Source organism: Colius striatus, chromosome 1 (genome assembly GCF_028858725.1).
Source record: "Colius striatus isolate bColStr4 chromosome 1, bColStr4.1.hap1, whole genome shotgun sequence".
Taxonomy (NCBI): domain Eukaryota; kingdom Metazoa; phylum Chordata; class Aves; order Coliiformes; family Coliidae; genus Colius; species Colius striatus.
This window is the reverse complement of record NC_084759.1, coordinates 185,345,855-185,366,587: the sequence shown is the minus strand read 5'-3', so window position 1 is coordinate 185,366,587 and position 20,733 is coordinate 185,345,855. Positions and strand designations below refer to the sequence as shown.

At 34.2% G+C, this 20,733-nt stretch overlaps 1 protein-coding gene across 1 annotated transcript in view; it reads left to right on the top strand.

The window, feature by feature from the left end:
- The window catches only part of GRM8 (glutamate metabotropic receptor 8), a 352,719-nt gene that overhangs the window by 206,468 nt on the left and 125,518 nt on the right, over positions 1–20,733 (top strand). Inside the window, exon 7 of the mRNA XM_062018137.1 lies at positions 9,041–9,241. Within this exon, the coding sequence (XP_061874121.1) occupies positions 9,041–9,241 (201 nt within the window). The remainder of the gene's footprint in view (positions 1–9,040; positions 9,242–20,733) is intronic.

Sequence of the window (20,733 nt, the reverse complement as noted above, 5' to 3'; positions counted from 1 at the left end):
TAATTAATCCAAACATGACATACACTTTTGTAACTATAGTCAGTCCTTGCAACAACTCTTAAGAAAACATAAAACTGACTTTTTGTCATGCTAGATATAACTCTCTGTTCCCATAGCAGCTGACTAAACAGTAGATTGCGTGTGAGATACTGTTTTATACAACCACTAGGCTTCAGCTGAGGACTGCAAAGTTGTCACACAGACCTGCAGCAAAATGTGATAAAAGAGCATTGGGTTGACGGCAGAGCAAGCCAAGGAAAATAATAAAGGCTACCCAGGATGAGCAGGAAGGCTGTGATGGATGGGCTGGTGGCTGAGGGAATCTCAGGTCTTGGGATAAGGGAGTAACACCTGGGAGTGGAATACGTGGGAACAGAGAAGCTAAACAGTGGACACCACACTGAATTTATCCAAGCTTAGCAGAAGGGAGATTTTTTTTTTTTTTTTTTTTAGTTTGGATTTATCTGTCAGAATAGTAGTTCTCTAGAAGTTAACTCAGTCCTCAGTTTGCGGGGCACGTGTTTTCTTAAATGCTTATTTTCAGACAAGTGACATGAGTGTTCTCCTTGGAAACAAAAGTGCTTTCTTTAGGTTAGGCATCCTGCCTAAGCAACTGACTGCAAGGAAATACCACAAGCTGATGAAAGCTGCTGTTCAGGAGCAACTGAAATTATTCAATACTTTATATGAAATCGTGGCATCAAAATGCTTTGACTGAGTGGGAATTCACAGCATGCACCAAATCTGTATTTAAATTCTCTGCATAAGCAAGCTATCAAATATTCATTGTAGAAATGGCTCTGATGGAATGTTGCTGCTCCTTAACTTGGAGACTTCAAGCTAAGCCAGAGCAGAAATCCATCACACATGGTCCTCATTTGATGCAGGATCCGATCATTCAGCCCAGCATTCTGATATCAGAGAAGGGGCTCCTACATAAAATTCTTTCCATTGGCTCATCTGAAGAGGCCTTAAATTCCTTCAGAAGGATTAGTAAAAAGTATCTGTAGGTGATGAAAGGGGAATAATAACATCACAAGTTGATACTTGTCTGTTCTTTGGTAAATAGGTGACCATGAACTCTTTGTAGCATGAATTAGTCTGCTTTTGTGAAGCTTCTCATCAAACTAATGGAAAATACAGAAAATGTCGATTTTGCCTACATATCAGCTCAAGATTTGAAAAGATGTCCCTTTTAAAATTTGTTTTAAACTTGAGAAATTCAGCAAAAAACTATTTGTCTAATTATGCTGACACCCTTATATTGACACGATTCTGACAGACAAAGTAATGTGGGATTTCTACAAATTATTATGTTCTCACTTATCATACACACCTAGAAGAGTGTGCTAGGCTGGAGGGTGCAGGATTGAATTGCTTAGCATGTCTTAAGATTTCACTTATTAAATAAGCAGGATCAAAAGCTGTGGCAATTTTTCATAGACTTTATGACTGCATTCTTTTATGTGTTATTCTTAATGAAAACATTTTTATTTATGGGTACAGATATTCAAGGTAAAGTCAAAAAGGTTGACCTAGCTTTGAGAGTTAAATTTCAAACATTTAAAATATCTTTGATCAAGTCCTTAGATCTCTGTTTGAGCAAACAGTAAGCATGTTTTGTCCTTTACCTTCACATTATTTTGTTTAGAAAGCTCAAATAAACCTTTTGTCATGGTTTAATTATGGACAACACACTTGTTTTTATAATGTAATTAAAACATTGTTTTGGTTTACCATTTAGATTCAGTCAAGTAAAACAACATTCCTTATTCAAACCAAACCAACAAGTTTTGAAGCAGAAAATCTCTATTTTTGTAGAATTTAGATTAATTAATGCACTTAACGGTACTTAATGTTAAAATTCATAGTTTGTTACTATATATTGGTATATGTAAAATAAAACCTTAATTCTGACAAATATATGAATGGAATAGATATAATTAGAAGGTTAAAAAGGTGCAATACTATAGTAAGATACAGCCAAATCAACTGCATTACTTTAATATGCGCTAAAACAAGAAACATAGAGAAAGAATGTATCACTAGCACTTCTTAATTATATGTGGTACAAAATTTGCGGAAGTGTAAAGCTCAAGCAGAACTGAAATACTGGACTACAATGTCTTTTCTAAAACAAAACCAGAAGAAGCAAGGGTGGACTTGAGTGATATTTAAATGACCGTATCAATATCTAGGAAACTTGAAAAATGCATAGAGTCAATTATAAAAAAAGCCTCGCAAAATTTTACTATGGTTTGCACTCTGGCATAAAACCTAACAAAATCTATTTTGATGTCAGATTGATTAACTGTTGTGGATCCTTGATTAGTAATGCAACAGTCTCTCCCACTTTTATTTAAATATCAACAGTGTCTTCCTCTTTCTGCAGGTATTTCTGGAGTTGAGATGTGCTTTCAGGTGAAAAAAGAAAGTGAACCAGTATAGGTGTACTGATCTCTGCGAGAGCAGTATTTTTATAGGGCAGGAATCTTCTGGTAGTAACATCGGTAATGCTCTGCCTGCAGTTTCAAAGCCACAATCTTGATAACAATGACATATAGCTTTTTAAAGTGTTATACCCCCAGCTATGAGTTTTATTCACAGTAAATATTATATTCCTACGTAGGGAATTCTATTACTATTGACTAGCAACATGTCTGAAAGAAATACTGCATGTTGCGGTTCTTACTGAGGTTGGCAGAAAACATATCCAGCAGTGTCTCCTCATTGATTTGAATGCAGTTGTTACTGTTGAGCCCAACATATATGTCCCAGCAAATCTTGGCTCAGCAAGACAGTATTTTACATAATACTGCCATTGTTAGATGTATTAGACTCAGGTTTTAAATGTTTGCGAGCTCTGAATGCTTATTTTCTCCATGTCTATACACTTTTCACAGCACAATTAAGCAATTAAACAACATGAAGGCATTAACTAGAAAAGGGAAAGTTTTTCACTCTGATAACAACATTCAAACTGTTGTTAGGTACTCTCTCAAAACACAGAAATGAGGAAAATAAGAATCTTCTATTACCAATATAACTTCATTTTTTTTTTCTAAAAGAAAACACTCTAGTAAATGTCACCTATAGTAGTAGGAACAAAAGCCCCAATATGACTAGGATAATGATTTAATTCCACTTTGATGTATACTATTGTGCATTTGTTACAAACGTTTTGCTGAAACAAATTTCTAATTTACTGTGAAGGTCAGGAAAAATGTTATGGTATTTCCAGTGAAAAAAAATTGTGGGCAGGGTTAGAATTTTTGAAGTACTTCATTTAAAGAACAAGGCAAACAAAAAAAAAAGTTTTTCATTTATGGTGATGTTAAAATAAAAATTATTGATATGTATTCACTTATATGAAATATTTTTTTACTATTTTCAGTTTGAAAAGTGTGAGATTTCAGACCAGTTCTGGGTAGGAAATATTTTGAAAACTTCACATTATTCTAGGGACCGAAAAATAGTTCTCAGTTGCCTTGTTTTTTGATTTTTGTTTTTCCGCTTTTGTGTGTGAATTGGTGTAAAGAGGAATAACCCCATAAAAATTACATCAAGTACCAGCTTGTTAAACCACAAAACCACATCTGTCAGTTGTTGGAGAAGAGTAGACAGTCAAACTGCTTAATTTCACTATCATTGCTTCTACATTCTCAATTTTCTTTTTGGAATGGCTAAGAAAATTGATATAATCCTTAACTTCTCTGAATTGCTTCCTGAAGTGACACCATACTATTACTAGAGGAGCTGCAGGCGTTGTGATGCTCTCTGCGAACAAACTCAGGCACAAAACAAGTGCCACTGATATCATGCAGCTATTAGAAAATGCAACTCCCCCACTGTAAAAGTATATCATCCCTGTAGATTTGAGTAACAGAATATGATGATGATCTCTACTGCATTATTTGTTCAGAGAGATCAAAGTTTATAATATGTAAGGAAAACAGCTGAATAATTGGGAAGACTTTAATGAGAGCAACATATGCTCCTGGCACTTCCTGCTGAGCCTGCTGAAATGGCATATAGTTACAGATGCCAGCTTTCTGAGGAAGAAAACTTGCTGCAAAGAGGGGAAGTTCTAACCAATTCTGACACATAAGGACTATCATGTCTAAGCTGAAGAGTAGTGAAAGCCTGCTTGAAAATTATTATGATTTAGTAGAAATTGTGTTTGACATGCACAAAAAAAAAATCAGTCTCAGCACAGTAACATTTATCTTTGTATTTTCTTCAAGTGCAGCTTAACTGTTTTGTGAGCCAAGTAATGGTGATAAATAATCTAGCAGTGAGTAAAAAAAATATGTACTATAACTGTGAACTGAACAAATATTACAAGATATCAAAATTGAGACTCATCAAAACAGAAGTTTGGAAAAAGTGTTGCACAGATGCACCGTCTTTGAGAAGTATACGCAAGTATATGTAACAAAGGCAGGTAAAGGGAAACAAATACAAAAAGCTGTTCACGAGTAACCATTTTCACAATAATTTTTTTTCATCATTTTTCTCCTCTCATCCATATTACTTGTCTTCTCACCCCTAGAAAGATTCCTCCCCTTATTTAGAGCATAGTCTATGAGAGAGCTGATTTGTCACTCAAAGAGGGGGAGAGGGTGACAGAAGAGTGGATGGAAACAAGGAGGGAGGAATATGAATTTTCTGAAAGGAATCTTTCCTTGCCAGTGTCAAAAAACACAATTAGGAGACTCCTGGCCCTCCTACAGTAGGGCTTTGTCACTGCTAAGTGAACTATCACATTGTTGTTCCTCAACTGAGGGACAAGATGTGCAAGTCTTGGGGCTGTTTTTTTTAAGCTTTTTTTTTTTCCCCAATAAATACTGATTGTGACCAAAATTCCAAACCATAAGAGTAAAATTTACAAATCAAATAATAGCAAACACAGAAATAAGTGGCTTGAAATAGTATAAATGGAAATCTCTAATAAGCAGTTGAGTTTTTCAAGCAAACAAAGAATGTTAGTCCATTGTTAGATATATAAAAAATTGAACAGAAAAATCACAAGTATCACATTAATATTTTTAGATTAGTGAAATAAAAGATGTAATCCTGACAGATGATGATGAAGAAAAAGTAATTACCATTTTCACTAAGTGAAAGACTATGACACATTGCAACAGAGTTTTTAAAAATAGCATTTCTATCATTTCCACCCAAGAGTTTTCAGAAAGGAAAGTTGAAAGTTTTCCAAGTTTTAACATTTGATTTTGAGAATTAGTACTCCAGAACAAGGGAAGGAGACTTACACTGATCCAATATTTGAACTGAAAATGAAAGGTGATCTTACCAGTTGTGTTTTGACCAGTTGTAGACAGAACAAAGTTAAAATGATAATAAAGGAGACTGATAAGGAAAAAAAACCAGGACATTGTTTAGATTAGGAGGCAACACTTTGAAGCATCCTGTTTCCTACATGGAGCTCTAGTTATGTGTTCCTGCTTTCTTGTCTCTGACTGCACTACTTTTGTAAGCTTGGAATCTGAGCTTATGATGACTATTCTGTCAAAATTAGGATCCTATTCCCAGGCATACTGCATCCCCATACCAGATATCTCTTTTCCTCTATAGAGCCCCACTCCAGTCTCCCAAAACTGTGCAGTGGCTCAAACCTTTTTCAGACCCTGTAGCCTCACAACATTGTTCCAATCTGAAGCTTTAGCCAGCTGTTATACACAAGGTCCTTGCCTTCCACTTTTGGTCTTGAAATAGAGTAAATTAAGATCTTAACTAGATGTATGGGATGGATTCTTTACACTATAGAAATATAATGAGCAATAATGTGGGCTACATGTTTACATAAATTGCTTTTAATAATGCTAAATGGAATCAGAAAAAATTGTGAGACGGCATGAATGGGATTGCTTAAAGATATTAGGTGGACTGTCAGTTTTCAGAAACAGGGCAGTTATTTTTTTTCCTTATATCATGAGTTGCAAACCAGGTGTATCGATTTGCCTTAATCATACTTTTTTATATTCTTAGTAGAATAATAACTAGGAGGTTTACTCTGAAGTTTTCAAATTGCAATGGACTTAGATGTGTGCAGAAGTTACTATATGCATTAAGATCTTCATTAAGAATATGTTTTCTGAAACTTAGGAGAATTGTGCAACATTTATCACCTTTCAGATTAGTCTCCTGCTGGTGAGATCAGCAACTGAAGTTTTTATTGTTTAAGATAGTTGTTTGTATTCCAGAGGTGATCCAGAGGTATTCTCATCATCCATGTATGAGTTCATTACCTTAGCTATATTGCATTCATCTTTATTTGTCTATTGTATGCAATTTTAACATTTTTTATTAGAATATATTTTAATTTATCATGGTAGAGGCCTAATTTCTCTTGACTGTGTTCCATGAAATCTGTTGATTCCCAGTTCATACCCAGGTTGCTACCAGTTCATACCTACTTTACCTTCCCCACTAGACCAGTAGCCCCAGCCACATTCCCTTATCCACCTAATCTATAATTCACCTTCCTGCTCTTATGGTCTGTGTCTTTCCCTCTCATAGCTGAGCTACACTACAATGAGCAGGATACACAATTTCTATTATGATATACAAATTGTTATATGCTTTCAAGTCACCATTGTGTGCAGAAACATGTCTTGTGAAGTTGAGAGTCAAGCTATAAATGAAATTGCTATTATTTGATATACAAGTCTGAAGAAAAAATATGATGTTGCTCTCCCCTTTACATGTATACAAAACACATTCAGTCCGAAAAAAATCTCTTTTTTTCCCTGTAATTTCCATGATAAATTACTTTATGATCTCATGTCTGTGAAGAGTAAGGGCAAAATGTGCTGTTGAAGAAATTTATACAAATTCTATGTGAGTTTAAACCACAATGTAACATAGGGGAGCATAATACTGATTTTTTCCCCCCTTTTAAAATCTGTACTGCTTAGTACAAGTTACTTGCTCAAGTGTTTGCAACTTTTACTGTTTAATGACTTAGCATTTATTACGGAAAATTATTCCCCTCTGTCTTTCACAAACGCACCACCTTTCAACACACACATCCATCCACCTGATATGTGAGAGGAATTGTATTCAGCCTGGCAGTTAAAGTGGATATATCTCCTTCAAACTCCTCCTGTCCTGACCATCCTGTTTAGAGGATGTAGAAGCTCTTGGGAGTACATATAAGTTATTGATTGCTGTGTGCCTGCATCGGTTCTGTAAACCCTGTCCTTCACTTATTGTCTGACTGTCCTTAACAAGGCAGGAACAATTAAGACAGGAATCATGAGCTCTACCCATCACTTACTGTTGTAAACTAGTTGCCAAATGAAATAATAAAGTTGCAATCTAATTAAGCTTCCTCTCTTTCATTCTTCATATCTTCTTTTATGTCTGGATGATATATTGCAACTAATTAGGCAGTTTTCAGCATGTGCGAGGAAAAGTTTTTCAGTTTGTTTGTTTGCAATAAAGTTGCACTATTTACTAATTATTTGCCAATCAGTAGATAACATGTCTTCAAAACTGTCTATGAAATTACTTGCAACAAATCACAAAAATGAGTTATATGCTTTCATCTTCGAATGGTTAGTACCTTTTCAAGAGATTTCACTTTTTTTTTTTTTTTTTTAACTAATGTAGGAGTAGAAATACAATGTGTGTCATGATCTGTTACTTCCAGTGCTCAGGGATGTTTAAAGCAAAACACTACTGATTGTCAAGTGACAAATTTGTTTGGACGTTATAATTGTAATGTGAGACAGTGGCACAGAAGTGCAGCAGGCAAACTGGAGAAAGGCTTCTGAGTATAATCCCTGGCTTTTTTTTTTCATATCATATGAGCTTTCAAATTTTGTCTAAAGAAAGATCTTGTGTACACTATATTTTCAGGCAAAAATAATGCACTTTTAAAAACTTGAATATCATAAAATTTATATCTTGAATTGTGTCTAGAGATAAAAAGGAGCATATAGAATAAGATATAGAATGTTTTAAAGGAAACAGTGATTCATAAACTTTTGGCCCATTTCTAAATAATCTTAAATAATGTGAATGGATTATTTTCAAACTGAATGAGTTATTATTCTGGTAGATAACCTAGATATTTATTCTTATGTTTACTGACTCAATAGAAACTTGGTTGTAGATTTCAGCAGGACAGATTTCATATTGAGATCTATAGAGCCCTCTTTCCCCTGGTAAATGAAGTTTTTCAGCTGTTGAAATCAGTGGCTGAATTCCTATATAGGACATGGGATTTCCTGTTGGTTTTCTACTTAAAATGTAATTTTCCTGAACTTTATTTTTCAACTTTTCCACTTAGTACTATTACTTATGAATGTAAAAAGTTCTTTTCATTTGGACATAGATAATCAATGTGGGCAATTCTTACAGAATAAGATTTTATAATGTATTGATGTACTTTGTATTTTCTCTGAAGGAAAAATGTCCCTGCGGCAGACAATACATGATTCTCAATGTCAAGCATAATTCACTAGTAAATACAGCAAAAAAGGTCTCAGAATAAGCAGTTTTCAATATGGAGACAGATGGCCACATCACTTGGCAAACATTCAACTTTTTCCCCTGACATCTTTAAATAATGTTTATCAAAATATATAGGGGTAATAATCAAGATAGCTTTAAAGTTATCTAAAACAGAATGGCAGGCTACTGTAGAAGTGTCCTATAAATAACAATGAACAGCTGTTGTATGAAAGTCAATACTGTGAAAAGAGAGGTTTTCTGCTGGATTGTAGAAATACATGTATCTGTATTGTAATAAAATGTTTTGTCCTTTTCCCCAGCTCAGAACTCAACACACTGTTTATACACTTGGCACAGTGCACAATGATTAGAGGCAAAACCAGATGCCCATATTTTTCCTTGTCTTGTTTATTTAGGTGAGGGATAGATGTATCCTAATTTACCTATCAATCTGACTGTAATATTTTATGTTCTACAATGAATTTTTGCACACAAATACTCATGCATGTACACACATACCAAAATAGAAATAAACTGACTCTTTCTCTTTCTTCCTTAGGCTTAGAAAGAATTGCCAGAGATTCTGCTTATGAGCAAGAAGGAAAAGTTCAGTTTGTAATTGATGCTGTATATTCCATGGCCTATGCACTACACAACATGCATAAAGAACTTTGTCCTGGATATATTGGTCTATGCCCAAGAATGAGCACAATTGATGGTAAAGAACTACTTAGCTATATCCGAGCGGTAAACTTCAATGGTAAGTTACAGGCACTCTTTTTCCTCACCTTTTTTTTCTTTACATGTTTCAGAAGTGGCAAGATGTGTTTTCTTCTTTGCATAGGACACTTTAAGGCTCAGTGGAGAGCAGGATTAAAAGCAGTTCTCATTTAATCAGAACTGTGAGTTTTTCTACTTGCTTTGAAACCCCAAATGTATTTTTCGCCTTAACTTTGAGCTGCTCCCAAAAGGGGCAGATGTTAGAGATCTGTCAATCAAAAAAATCTGGTGAAAAGCTTCTATTATAGAAATAAGTTGAGGATTCGTGCAGTCCTATTGACAGATTGAAATCCTTTGAAAGAGCTTGCATATGTGTTTGCAAGACAATGAATTGAAAAAAATACCCTTCTGAAAATGACTGTCTTCTGAAATCAGTTAGCAATTTCCTTATGAAAGTGAAGAGTGAGGATTTTGCTTTCAATTTGCATATTTAGGTCTCAATTAAAACACTCCCTAGCGGTTCCAGCTTCTTTTCCATTTCATTGTTTTTGACTCAATGATTTAGTGAGCTTTAACACAACTAAAATATATATTTTTAACCAACACTACATAATAATCTGTACAGCTGGGATCTGCCTGCTGGGCAAATGTAGTTACAGATGCTTATGCTGTTAACAGTAGAGGCCAATAAAGAACAGGATTAATTTATGAATGCAGAATTGAAAAGGATAGAACATGCTTGATGATGAAATAAAGTTGCTGAAAGCCTACATTATTTCATTAAGCTCATAATTATTGTAAACTCTATTTACCATTATTTTATAAAGAAATAGAACAATGTTCTTTTCTGTTTTTTGTTTGTTTTTTTTTCCCTACTCTGTAGTAATTCGCATACTAGACATGCCTCCTAACTATGCAGAGAGAAGCACTGTCTATCACAATTTATTCCAATGACCTCAGCTGCCAGCCTTTTTCAAAACAGCACAAGGTCATTTTGAATTTAGCTTCCGAGTGGAAGCTTTTTTTTTGCTTTAGGTAATATACCAGGCCATTTGGTTGATATGAATGTTGGCCGTAGTTCACAGTTTTTTCTTCTCATGCAATTCTTGTGAAAAGGGAATCCCTGTCTCCAGGAGTATAAAGATAGAAGGAGTGTAAATGATTCTTTAGTGATTCTAAACAAAACCTGGAGCAAAATACATTCCCGTCAAATGGGAAATAATGCTGTGATGACAAAGGTAGGCAGCATATTGCAAGCTTTGCAGTGATAATTATCTACATTTCTAGTAGGTAGTCTGGATCTGTGTTGTTAAAGCACAGAGAAAGTGATCTATTTTCATTTGTTGAGCATGAAATTTTAGCATAAAAAGGTAAGTTGTGCATTTCTTGTGAAACCTTTCTCACCCTAAATTGTTTTGTTTCATCAATTCCTGTCATGATTTCTCTGACTGCCTCTAAATATTGTAACAAGGGGAGATGAAAGAGAGGGATAAAGCATTCAGGATACTAATGAAAAAGTATTTGTTTTTGAACTGGTGATTTACTGAAAGAGAGGAAAAAAGAAAGGAAAAAAAGGAAACATTTTTGTGAGGTTAACATTTGGTCCTATAAGACATGTTAACTGTATCAAGTACTAGGCTAGTACACCTTATGTATTGGAATACCAATTTTTTGTTGGGTTATATGCCCAAATATTTGCCTTTTCTTTCCGTCCTTTGTTAAGAGGCATAAGCAGAGGATAGTCTTTAACCTTTCGCCTTTTGCTATTGATCCCAAATTCCTTTTCCTCGGGGCAGCGCTGCTGCTGTATCTGACTTGGTTTACAAAGGGGAATGTTTACACAGATTGTTAGACCTCCTGTGCTGAGAGTTGACAGTAGTGCTGTGTGTCGATTTTTGTGTGCATCCTGAACCTGTGTTCAATCATTAATAATGTAGTATATTAAAAGTGAACTGGTACATAAAAGGAACACTTTTTTTTTTTCCACAGCCATTCCCAGTAGCATATTCCTATCCTAACAATCGTAGCATTGCGGCATTGCTGAAGTTGGCAGGGATCTCTTTGAGATCACCTGCTCCAACCCCCTGTTCAGATGAGGATCAGCCAGATTTGATTACTTAAGATCATGTACAGCCATCTTTCAAACATATACAAGGATGGAAAGTCCTCCAAAATTCTGAGCAATCAGAGATCATATTCACAGTAAAAAAGTTTTTTCTTGTGCTTAAACAACTTTTCCTGTGTTTTAGAATTAAACCTCTACTCTTCAGCATGATTCAGGACAAGCCTTTTTTCTTTTTATTCAGTATCAGTTTCCCCACATAATTCTATTAATATACATATTCAGTATATTCCTATTAATCAAGGTAACAATGAGTGGCTGCAAGTGCACTTAATATGGTGACATTGTCAACTTAGTGGGTTTCACCTCACAAAATATGGCCTGTATTATGAAGGGCGTCTGTCTGCCTTATGGAGAGTATTTGCAAGGGTAAGAGTACATCCACATTCTGTTTATGTAACTGTTTCACTTTTGATTGCAAGTAATTGCTTTGAAATGTGTTTATTTTTCTTTACTCTGTTTATTTTTATTTACAAATTATGAAGAAGACTTATTCCCCCGAAAGTTTCATCTGTGTAATATTTCATGATGCCTTCATGACTGAAGGGTGATCATAACCACCAGCACAGAGTATATTGATGTAATTGATAGGACATTTCTGCTTAGAGTCTGTTTACATATTCTTCTATCAGTTGTGTGCTAAATGTAGAAAATCTCACACTTCAGCATGATATAGAGGATATAACTTCTTCATCTGCAATGGAAATAAATAAATTCATTTGTACTTGAGATCTGAGTTACTGATGAGTATAGTCTCCTGTTTTACTGTTGTCTGCTCACAAAGCTGGTGTCTGAAAAGAATTGCTTTTAGTTTATAGTGGGTGGTTTAAAAATACATTAAATTTCATTAGAAGAGAAATCTCTAATGTATAAGTGGTACAGCCTATTGTGTACATCAAAGGAATTCTGTTAAACGACAGGAAAATATAATGTTAGTATGCAAAGGTGTAGTATTTTTAGTTGCTTGTGTTCTTGATGGTCACTGCTAGTACACCATAACCAACCTTTCCTGGCTATTTGATAGAAGAATGCTTAGAGCTTTCAGAAGTTCCATGCACCTACTTATTTGGATTTGCCAAAGAAAAAAGTAAATGTTGTCACTTTATGATGTTCTTATTTTAATTAAAATTGCCACATTTCAAAGATGTCCCCTACAAGTTTTTGTATCCAAACAAAATTGCAACCTGATCTAGGTGAACCTGCTTCTGCAGGGGCATGGGACTAGATGATCTCTAAAGGTCCCTTCCAACCCCTACCATTCTATGATTCTATGAAAATGAGATATTTATATGAAACTGGTTATTTCGTATTTGAAGTTATGTAAAGTGAATAGTTTATGTGTGAATTACATTTGTAAATGGTGAAATGTACAATACTGTAATTGTGGTATGATTCAATACGTTCTCCCATCACATTGCTCTACTACTCATTTTATTTGACTTCATTTTTCTGTCTACAAAATAAGCAGATTTTTTTCCTACAGTTTTTACCTTGACATGTGCTGAGTGTTTCATGACAAGTGCTCTGCTGAATTCAACATAAGTACTCATCATTTAACAGAAACAGGATTTGAAAACGCATTTGTGGTGGATGGAGATGTTTCAAAGGTGATTTTGTTTTGGTTTGTTTTTAAGAAAAAGATTTATCTTTGTACTTTCTTCCTTACAAAGCAAAAAAACCAAAACAAAAACAAACAAAAAAAGATAAGAACATGAACACAGTGCTATTTCTTGAGTGGGAATAAAACGCGAAGCAGTGACCCATCAGTGACTGCTTCCACAGCTGTTTTTAGTTAAATGCCAAAGACAAATATCATTGCTTATATCATTCATAAAATATTTCATAAAATTCACTCTTTCTATGTATATAGATTTATAGCTAGTGTAGAGTAGTTGTTTTTCTTCTAACTTTAGTTATATATATGTATTCATATTTATATTAATGTGTGGTAGAAGTTCCAGGGATAAATATAAAGAAAACATCACAGAGTATAACGCAGTATATTCACAGATATTACAATATAATTCTTTCACTTAATCTTAAAGGTAAGGGCAGAACTTGGCCTGTATTTTCATACATGCAAGGAGACATTTGTTTTGATGATCTATTTATCCAATGAGTGAACAGGGATACTTTCTATTTTGATATCTTTTTAGATGAGCAGAGATAAGCTAGAAGGTAGAAGGGAAAAAGTGGAAACACTAACTGCCCCCTGCCATCAATACTTAGAGAAATGTTTTTTCCTTCTGCAGGAGGTCACTGCAACATCACTTCCTCAGTTACACTGATTCTAACTATGCAATTTTTTTTCTGGTCTTCTCTGGGACAAAGTAAAGCAATTATGTTACTTACTAGGTTTTCGTGACAAATCTACAGTAACATTATAACAGGTTGGCTGGAAAAATTGGGTCGCTTCCATCCTTGGAGAAATTCAAAACCTGGCTCTTCTAGCTAAGCCTGCTCTAAGCAGAGCAATTGGACAGGTGATCTCTGGAGGTCCCTTTCCACCTCAGCCATACTGTGATTCTACAGCTGTAGCTGGACTTAACAAAAGTGTACGACTTACCCTTCCTTTACAATATCAGTTGAACATGTGCTACCTTTATTATTCTGGAACCAATTTTGTAGTCTGAGTAGACTAATAAACCTTGCTGCTATTTGGTTTTTAGAGACATTAATTAGATGCCTTTGAGAAAAGATTAATTTGGGCTACATACACACAAACACATATGCATGCAGCATCAACCCTGTTTGAAAAGCAAACAAGGAAAATTTCATCCTGAGAGGGTAGAATGATTCCAGAGAATGAGAACAGAACAGACACTAGTACGCAAACTCAAAATATGATGTTGAAACTAAAAATTGAAACAAAATATTAACGATCACTGTGCATTGCAATTTTTTTTTCTGCAAAAATAGTATACTCAGAGAACAGGTTTTTTTTTTTTTAAATGAAGAATGAGATTTCTCATGGAGAATTTTGAACCCTTCAGAGAATCATTATTGTGCAATCAGCTTTTTACAAAATTGCTAAGACATCAATCTGTGCAAAACTCTCCTGCTCAGATGTCTTAAATGTTTTCTTGAAGAAAGTTGACACCTTTCTATTCTTTCACTCAGTACAAAATTTGCATTCTCAAATCATTATTTGTCATTAAAACAGAAGCTTTAAAGTGATGCTCTTTGCGACTGATAAGCTTTTACAGTTTTTAAGTCATTAAGCACAATAGAACTAAATGTCCTACTTAAAACATAATGAAGCTGTACTCCTAACTCAGATTTTTAGATATCGAATTCTCAAGTCTATGACTACCAATACAGAAAGAAAACTTTTTTTAAATAGTTGGAGCTGGGCACATCTGTGATTTTAAAGTTCTTATTGTCAGTTCATGAATTAGGACTTTGTTCTGTCAGTAACACTTAGCATCATATAATGCCACTGATACCATATCCTGAAAGGGTTAAAAGCTATTAAGTGTAATGGGAGATTATAGCAGAAGATGAGGAGATCAGATAGGAATAAACAGGTTTAACAAAGAGCTGGGAGGGACTGAACTCTTTTGATCTCACTAGGCTTCATTGTGATAGCAACTCTAGTTTCCCTCACCTCTACTCTGCTGAAGATATAGATGTATTGCTTTCAACTGCAGTTTTAATATCTTTGATGTTTGTTCCATCATAAGCATGTGACATAATTTGATGTAATTTTTTTTGTTTTAAATCTTGGTGGTACAGAGGACTGTTTCAAAATATGGCTAAAGGTTAAACTAACATATGCTTGAACACATAAAATCCCAGAGTTCAAAATGGTTCGTTCTTTCCATCTACTTCAGTCATGGTTTCAGAAGTGCCTAATTTGGCTTGTGAATGCACCGAGGCTGTGGCAGACAGTCTGTCTGATGCTTGACAGAAGCCTGATGCTTAATTTCCCATATCTTTATGTCAAATTAAGAAAATTAAGAAAAGAGTTCTTACCTCTGTGAATTTATTATTGGGAATGGGCAGAGAATTATTTAAAATAAATTCTACCGTGGCATGTTAATTATTTTAATGACATTATTCCAGGTGGCTATACATGAAACCAAAATTACTCAGTGGACTGAATTACTCTTAATAGATGTAAGTAATGTGTCTCTATAATGTAAGCACACACAACAGGCAAAGCTTGGAGCTGCTTAGATTCTTAGCTGCCTCACAAATTCATGTGATTAAAATTGGAGATTTGAAAATGCTAGATGTGAAATTATAAGGTAGAATCTAAATGGAAGCGCAATTTATATCTGTGCTCTTGCTTATGTACAGATTTTAAGAACTGATTAATTGAGCCATATATATACTCCACATACAAAATTCATGATGTAGAATGTGTCTGAAGTGAATTCTCTATTTTGAGGAACAAGGTCTAATTCATAAGGGGATTTAGTTATTAATATATAAAAGAAGGTGATAAAGCACTTACCATCACTAAAATTCAAAAGTTGATCTGCATCTTCTGATAAGTGAGAATATTCAGATATATTAGGTTACAGTTTTCTAATATGATCAAGAATAAAAGTTAATTTACAGTGAGGATCAGTACAAACAAATCCTTGCCATTCCAAATTAAAAGGTATCTGAGTACAAAGAAACTGAATTCATACTGCATGTATTCTTTTACCTTTTAGGCAGTGTAAGAAACATCACAGCTGTTTTTAAAACCTTCAGGTATCCTTACTACCTTTATTAACAGCAAGAAAGCATGCCACATGCTTTGAGAGAAAGAACACCTTGACAAATCTTCTAACTTAGATGCTTAAATTTTAAATATCCTCTTGAAACTCTCAATCAAGTAAGAACATTTGTACAAGTTATTAATTTTTGCAAGTGTAGATATATGACCCATTTGAAAAGACAACAATTCTACAAGCCAGCAGGACAGTCATGAGGAAAATCAATTGCTTTTTAGTCCGCTTGTAAAAACTAAATATGTCATTTTTATTTTCCTATAAGAAGCTTTACTTGGAAAATGAAATAGACCACATTTATATTTCACTTGTGTAAAAAGTGATGTAACTGGTTATGACTGATAAATGGGAAACTTATATAAGAAGGAAAATAACCATTTCTCTATATTGAAGGGAATGGCAGCGAAATCAGGTACACTTAATACTTTAGGTCTGGAACTACAGTGAGGAGAGAATAAATTTGTAATTAACGGATATTTGCCAACGTCATCTGACAGCATTATTTAGTTTTTTTGCTCTAGGGAGATGCTGTATTCTGCAGTAATCAACCAAGTTCAAATTGATAGTCAAAGCAGTGCTTGATTCAAGAGCAAGTTAGATATGTTAGACCTTGCTACTAAGTGTGATCTAAAAATAGCCAAAGAGAACCCAAGTAAACTAAAAAAGACATCCAAGAGGAAGATGGTGGGATTCAGTTCATCCCTCCCAGCCAAATAGGTTTTCTTCAGTTTCAGGAGCTGGTGAGGTCTACAGTTAGTGTCTTGCTGTCTGTATAGCTAATGGGAAAGTGAGATACCTCTAAAGGCTACTGAGGAGTGGGCCTGTCCATTAGCATTTAAGCACCATAGCAACTTATCTACTTCTGTATATTTTTTTGCAGGCAGCTATGAATCATAGAGATTTTCTCAAAGGCTGGTTAAAGCATTTCTAATAGTATGAAATATTAAGTATGTGGAAGATGTTTTATCTTAGAAGTGTCTCTAATTTACTCCATCAGAGGAAGCATTTGTTGTTATTCCTGAGGATTAAGTTATCCAATCATTTTGGCTTCAAAGTAGGTTATGCTTTATGCTGAACAGATATTGGATCCAAAATGTTGCTTCCTATTGTCTTAGTTGAATCTCTCCCTTATAAGCCAGTAATAAAATGGATTTGATGCACAAATTCCTGAGGCATTCTATTTTAAAGAGAGGGACTATTTCTCTCAATTCTTCTTTTATCTGTTATAAAAATTGAACATTTGATAATTAAAAGTAAAATAATTTGCAATAAATACTTTAGTTGCAATTCTATGGATTCTGTGCATAGCATGCTTTCAAACTGATGATGCAGCAGTGAGGCTTCAATATTAACATTTCCCAATCTGTGCCAGTTTCTTTAGGTTATTAACTTTTATAATTACATTAGCGTGTAATAGAAAAAATAGTTTGGAAAATGGGAAATACAGAATACTCTTTAAAATTAGTTACACTTGGAAACTTAAACTCTTTTAAGCCAAGTCATAAGAGCCTACATTCAAATCCTGAGATATACCTGAAAGCAATATTTCTCTCTATTCCTTACAGCTCTATTAACAATTTATCTATTTCTATACAGTTTTATTTTCTGGTAGTTGAGCTATTTATGTAAAAATAAGACTATTAGAGGATACTCAGCTACATGTCAGAGTATGAAAATTTGGATGTGTTTTTAATATGTGTGTATCAAAATTTACACACCAACCATAGCTTTTTCCTTAGGTTCGCCACCTGCAATGGTTGAGGTTTATTATCAAGTATGATTGACTTTGATTCTGACTTGCCCAAATTTTAGGAGTAAAAGGTGAATAAAAGAGCATGGTATAACTGTCCTATGTGAAGTCAAGAGTTTTATGCCTCTGAACATTTCCAAAAGGAAAATTGAAACATTTAATACAGCAATGCTAAGTCTATTTTGAGATGAAGGTGGTGGAAACATGGGAGCTTGGTCTTGCCCTCAAACTTTTAATATTTTTCTGAGATTCACTTGTTCACTAAAGAAATAAGTTAATTGACTTCTAAGGCATTAATCCAAAGAAGACTGAAGCCATGTTCCAGAATAAGCCTTAAACAAGTATTGAACATGACTGGGAGGATATTCTTTAGGTTTGTTTCATTTACATCACTGTACAACTAAGAAGTACTATCCAAATAGACTCTCTATGTCCTATCTTAGTACTGCTAAGTGGCTATGAGTTTATACAAAGTTGTAGTTTTAGTTGTATTTCTACTCTAGTGAAAGAAGAATTGAAGCAGCTACAAAAGTGTGACTCCTTATTTCTACTGAGACAGCACTGAAACAAGAAATCTTAGTGCGGTACAGGATAAATTTTATGAATTTGTTGTGCAATATACAGAAAGAAAAACCTGTCATTATCATCAAGGTTATTTCTTGTTTTCATTCAGATGAAAAATTTCTTTTCTATAAAACTGGAATTACAAGTTACTCCTTGGGATTAAAGCAATATATCTGTATTGTTTCCAAAGGGTTAGAGAAGCTAGTATGATTTTAAACATAATTTTTTTTCTGATAAACATTTTTTATTGTTGCCCAGTAAGAAAACAAAACAAGCTAAACCAAACCCAACCAACTTCAGTTAGAGTAAAAACTATCAGTATATAATCATGATTTTAATATAAAGGAGAAAAATTAGTTTTAAGTTAAAAAAATAGTTTTCATGTAATAATGGTGGTTGATTATTCCATCAATCACTTTTATTTTCTTTCAATGAGCAATAAGAAGTTAGATGTTATGCTACTGTGAAATGAATGTCTTTCAAGTTTCTTACAACATCCTTGCTGTGCATGAAAAATACCTTGATTAAGTAGCACCCTGATTAAAAGAATATTCACAGAAATGGGAGTGGCTAGTTAAGTCCATTCTTGCAAAAGCCCCAAATTTTACAGTTTTTCAAGCAATGAGTTTGCTATGACTGTGTTCCTGCAGTATTTTACATTTGCAATTCTGATTTATTTGTGTTTTGAATTCATTAAGGAAAAAGTTTTCTTAAAAGATGATTGCAATAAATTTTTCATCTTGAAAAGTAGGTAATAAATGTTACCCATTCATTATTTAGTTGAAAAGGGAAAATCCATCAGTAACCAGGAAAATGCAGAAATACTATGTTTATCAACACTAGGTTTATAAAGTTCGAGCTGAACTATCATCAATAGAAAATTTACTGCTTAGTTTAATGTGTCTGGCATAGTGATGTTCATCAACCATACTGGAAACCAACTCTACAAAAGTAGCCACCCTAACAGTTTTTAAGAATTGCTAAAAAAAAAAAAGTTACAGCAAAATTCAGTTCAGTTGGCAAGAAACAGATAGAAAACAAAATATTTGCAGTTATGATTACTTATTTTTGAGTATCGTCTTGTTCCTTGCTTGGCCCTATAGCCACTCTAGGACTACCCTGGCTTTGCTCCAGTATAGCTGGATCCCAAGTTAAGAGATAAAAATGTATTGGTACTGTTCTTGTGTCACACATTTAATAAATATATCCCTAGGTAGCATTAAGTTACAGCTCATAATATGGCAATTTCTGGTAGCTGTGTCCTACTTTTTGAGTTAATTATTATGCATTTTAAAGGAAAGTGTAAATAAAGTATGGAACCTCATCATCTCTGTGCAGAATATACAGCTATGGGGCCATAAGACTTCTCAGCACACACCAGACTGTGCAAACTTAAAAAGCTTATTTAATGCAACCTCTGCTGTGGTTCTTCCAATCCCTACCCAGAACTCTGAAGAGAAAGTCTCAGGATGTCAGAGTCTACTTCTTATCATGCTAGAGAAAAATAACTAAAGGTGTTTGGAAATAACCCTTATATTGACATACAGACACTGCAGGAAGGTTGTTTCTAAGCCAGCTGACATTTAAAGGCTTCAGTTCTCAATAGTTACAAATTGCTGTATTGATCCTGCCTTATGCATGGAGTAACTGCAGCTCAAAGACTGATAATTTTTTTCTGTTTTGAACTTTTGGTGTTTCGTGCCAGCAAGGGATATTGTTCATGCACAAAGTGCTTAGACCAGATTTCTTGCTTACCTGAGCATAAAAAGCACATGTTTGTTTTCTTATTGTAGCAAGCAAGTTATCCTGAACTTTGTATGGTGAATCAGAAAATTCTGAGGATTGTGTAGGATAAAAAGAAAGTAATGCTCAAGTAAATGTTTCAAAACCTAGGAAAGCTGTTAATTTTTAGTTCCAGTTATTTCCAAATGTTGAGGGGTATTCTTATTTCAGCTGATTTGATCTAGACCTAATTTGACTTTTTGAAGATTATGTATGCTTCTGGGTTTTTTACCTGGTACCCGGTGACTCTGTTCCTCCATCACTAATTCAGAGAGAAACTAAAAATGTTATTTTATTTATTTACTTGCTTATTTCCTTGTTTAGGTGATACTGGGACAATACTTTAGCTTTTCAAAAGCATTTTCAGAAAATGTAGATATTAGGTTTCCTAAGTCCAAAAGTGATACTGAGTTGTCAGGTCTGTTAAAGTTCATTGTTACAAGATTATTCAGGGATTAAATTCCTAATGCTTGTATCAGTTTGCACAACAAAAGTGAGGGCATATGTGTGAATGTGTTTTAACTCTAGTGTTTCAAAGAATTATTGCATAGTACCTAACTGGCTGTTATCTCAAACCACCAGATTTTTGA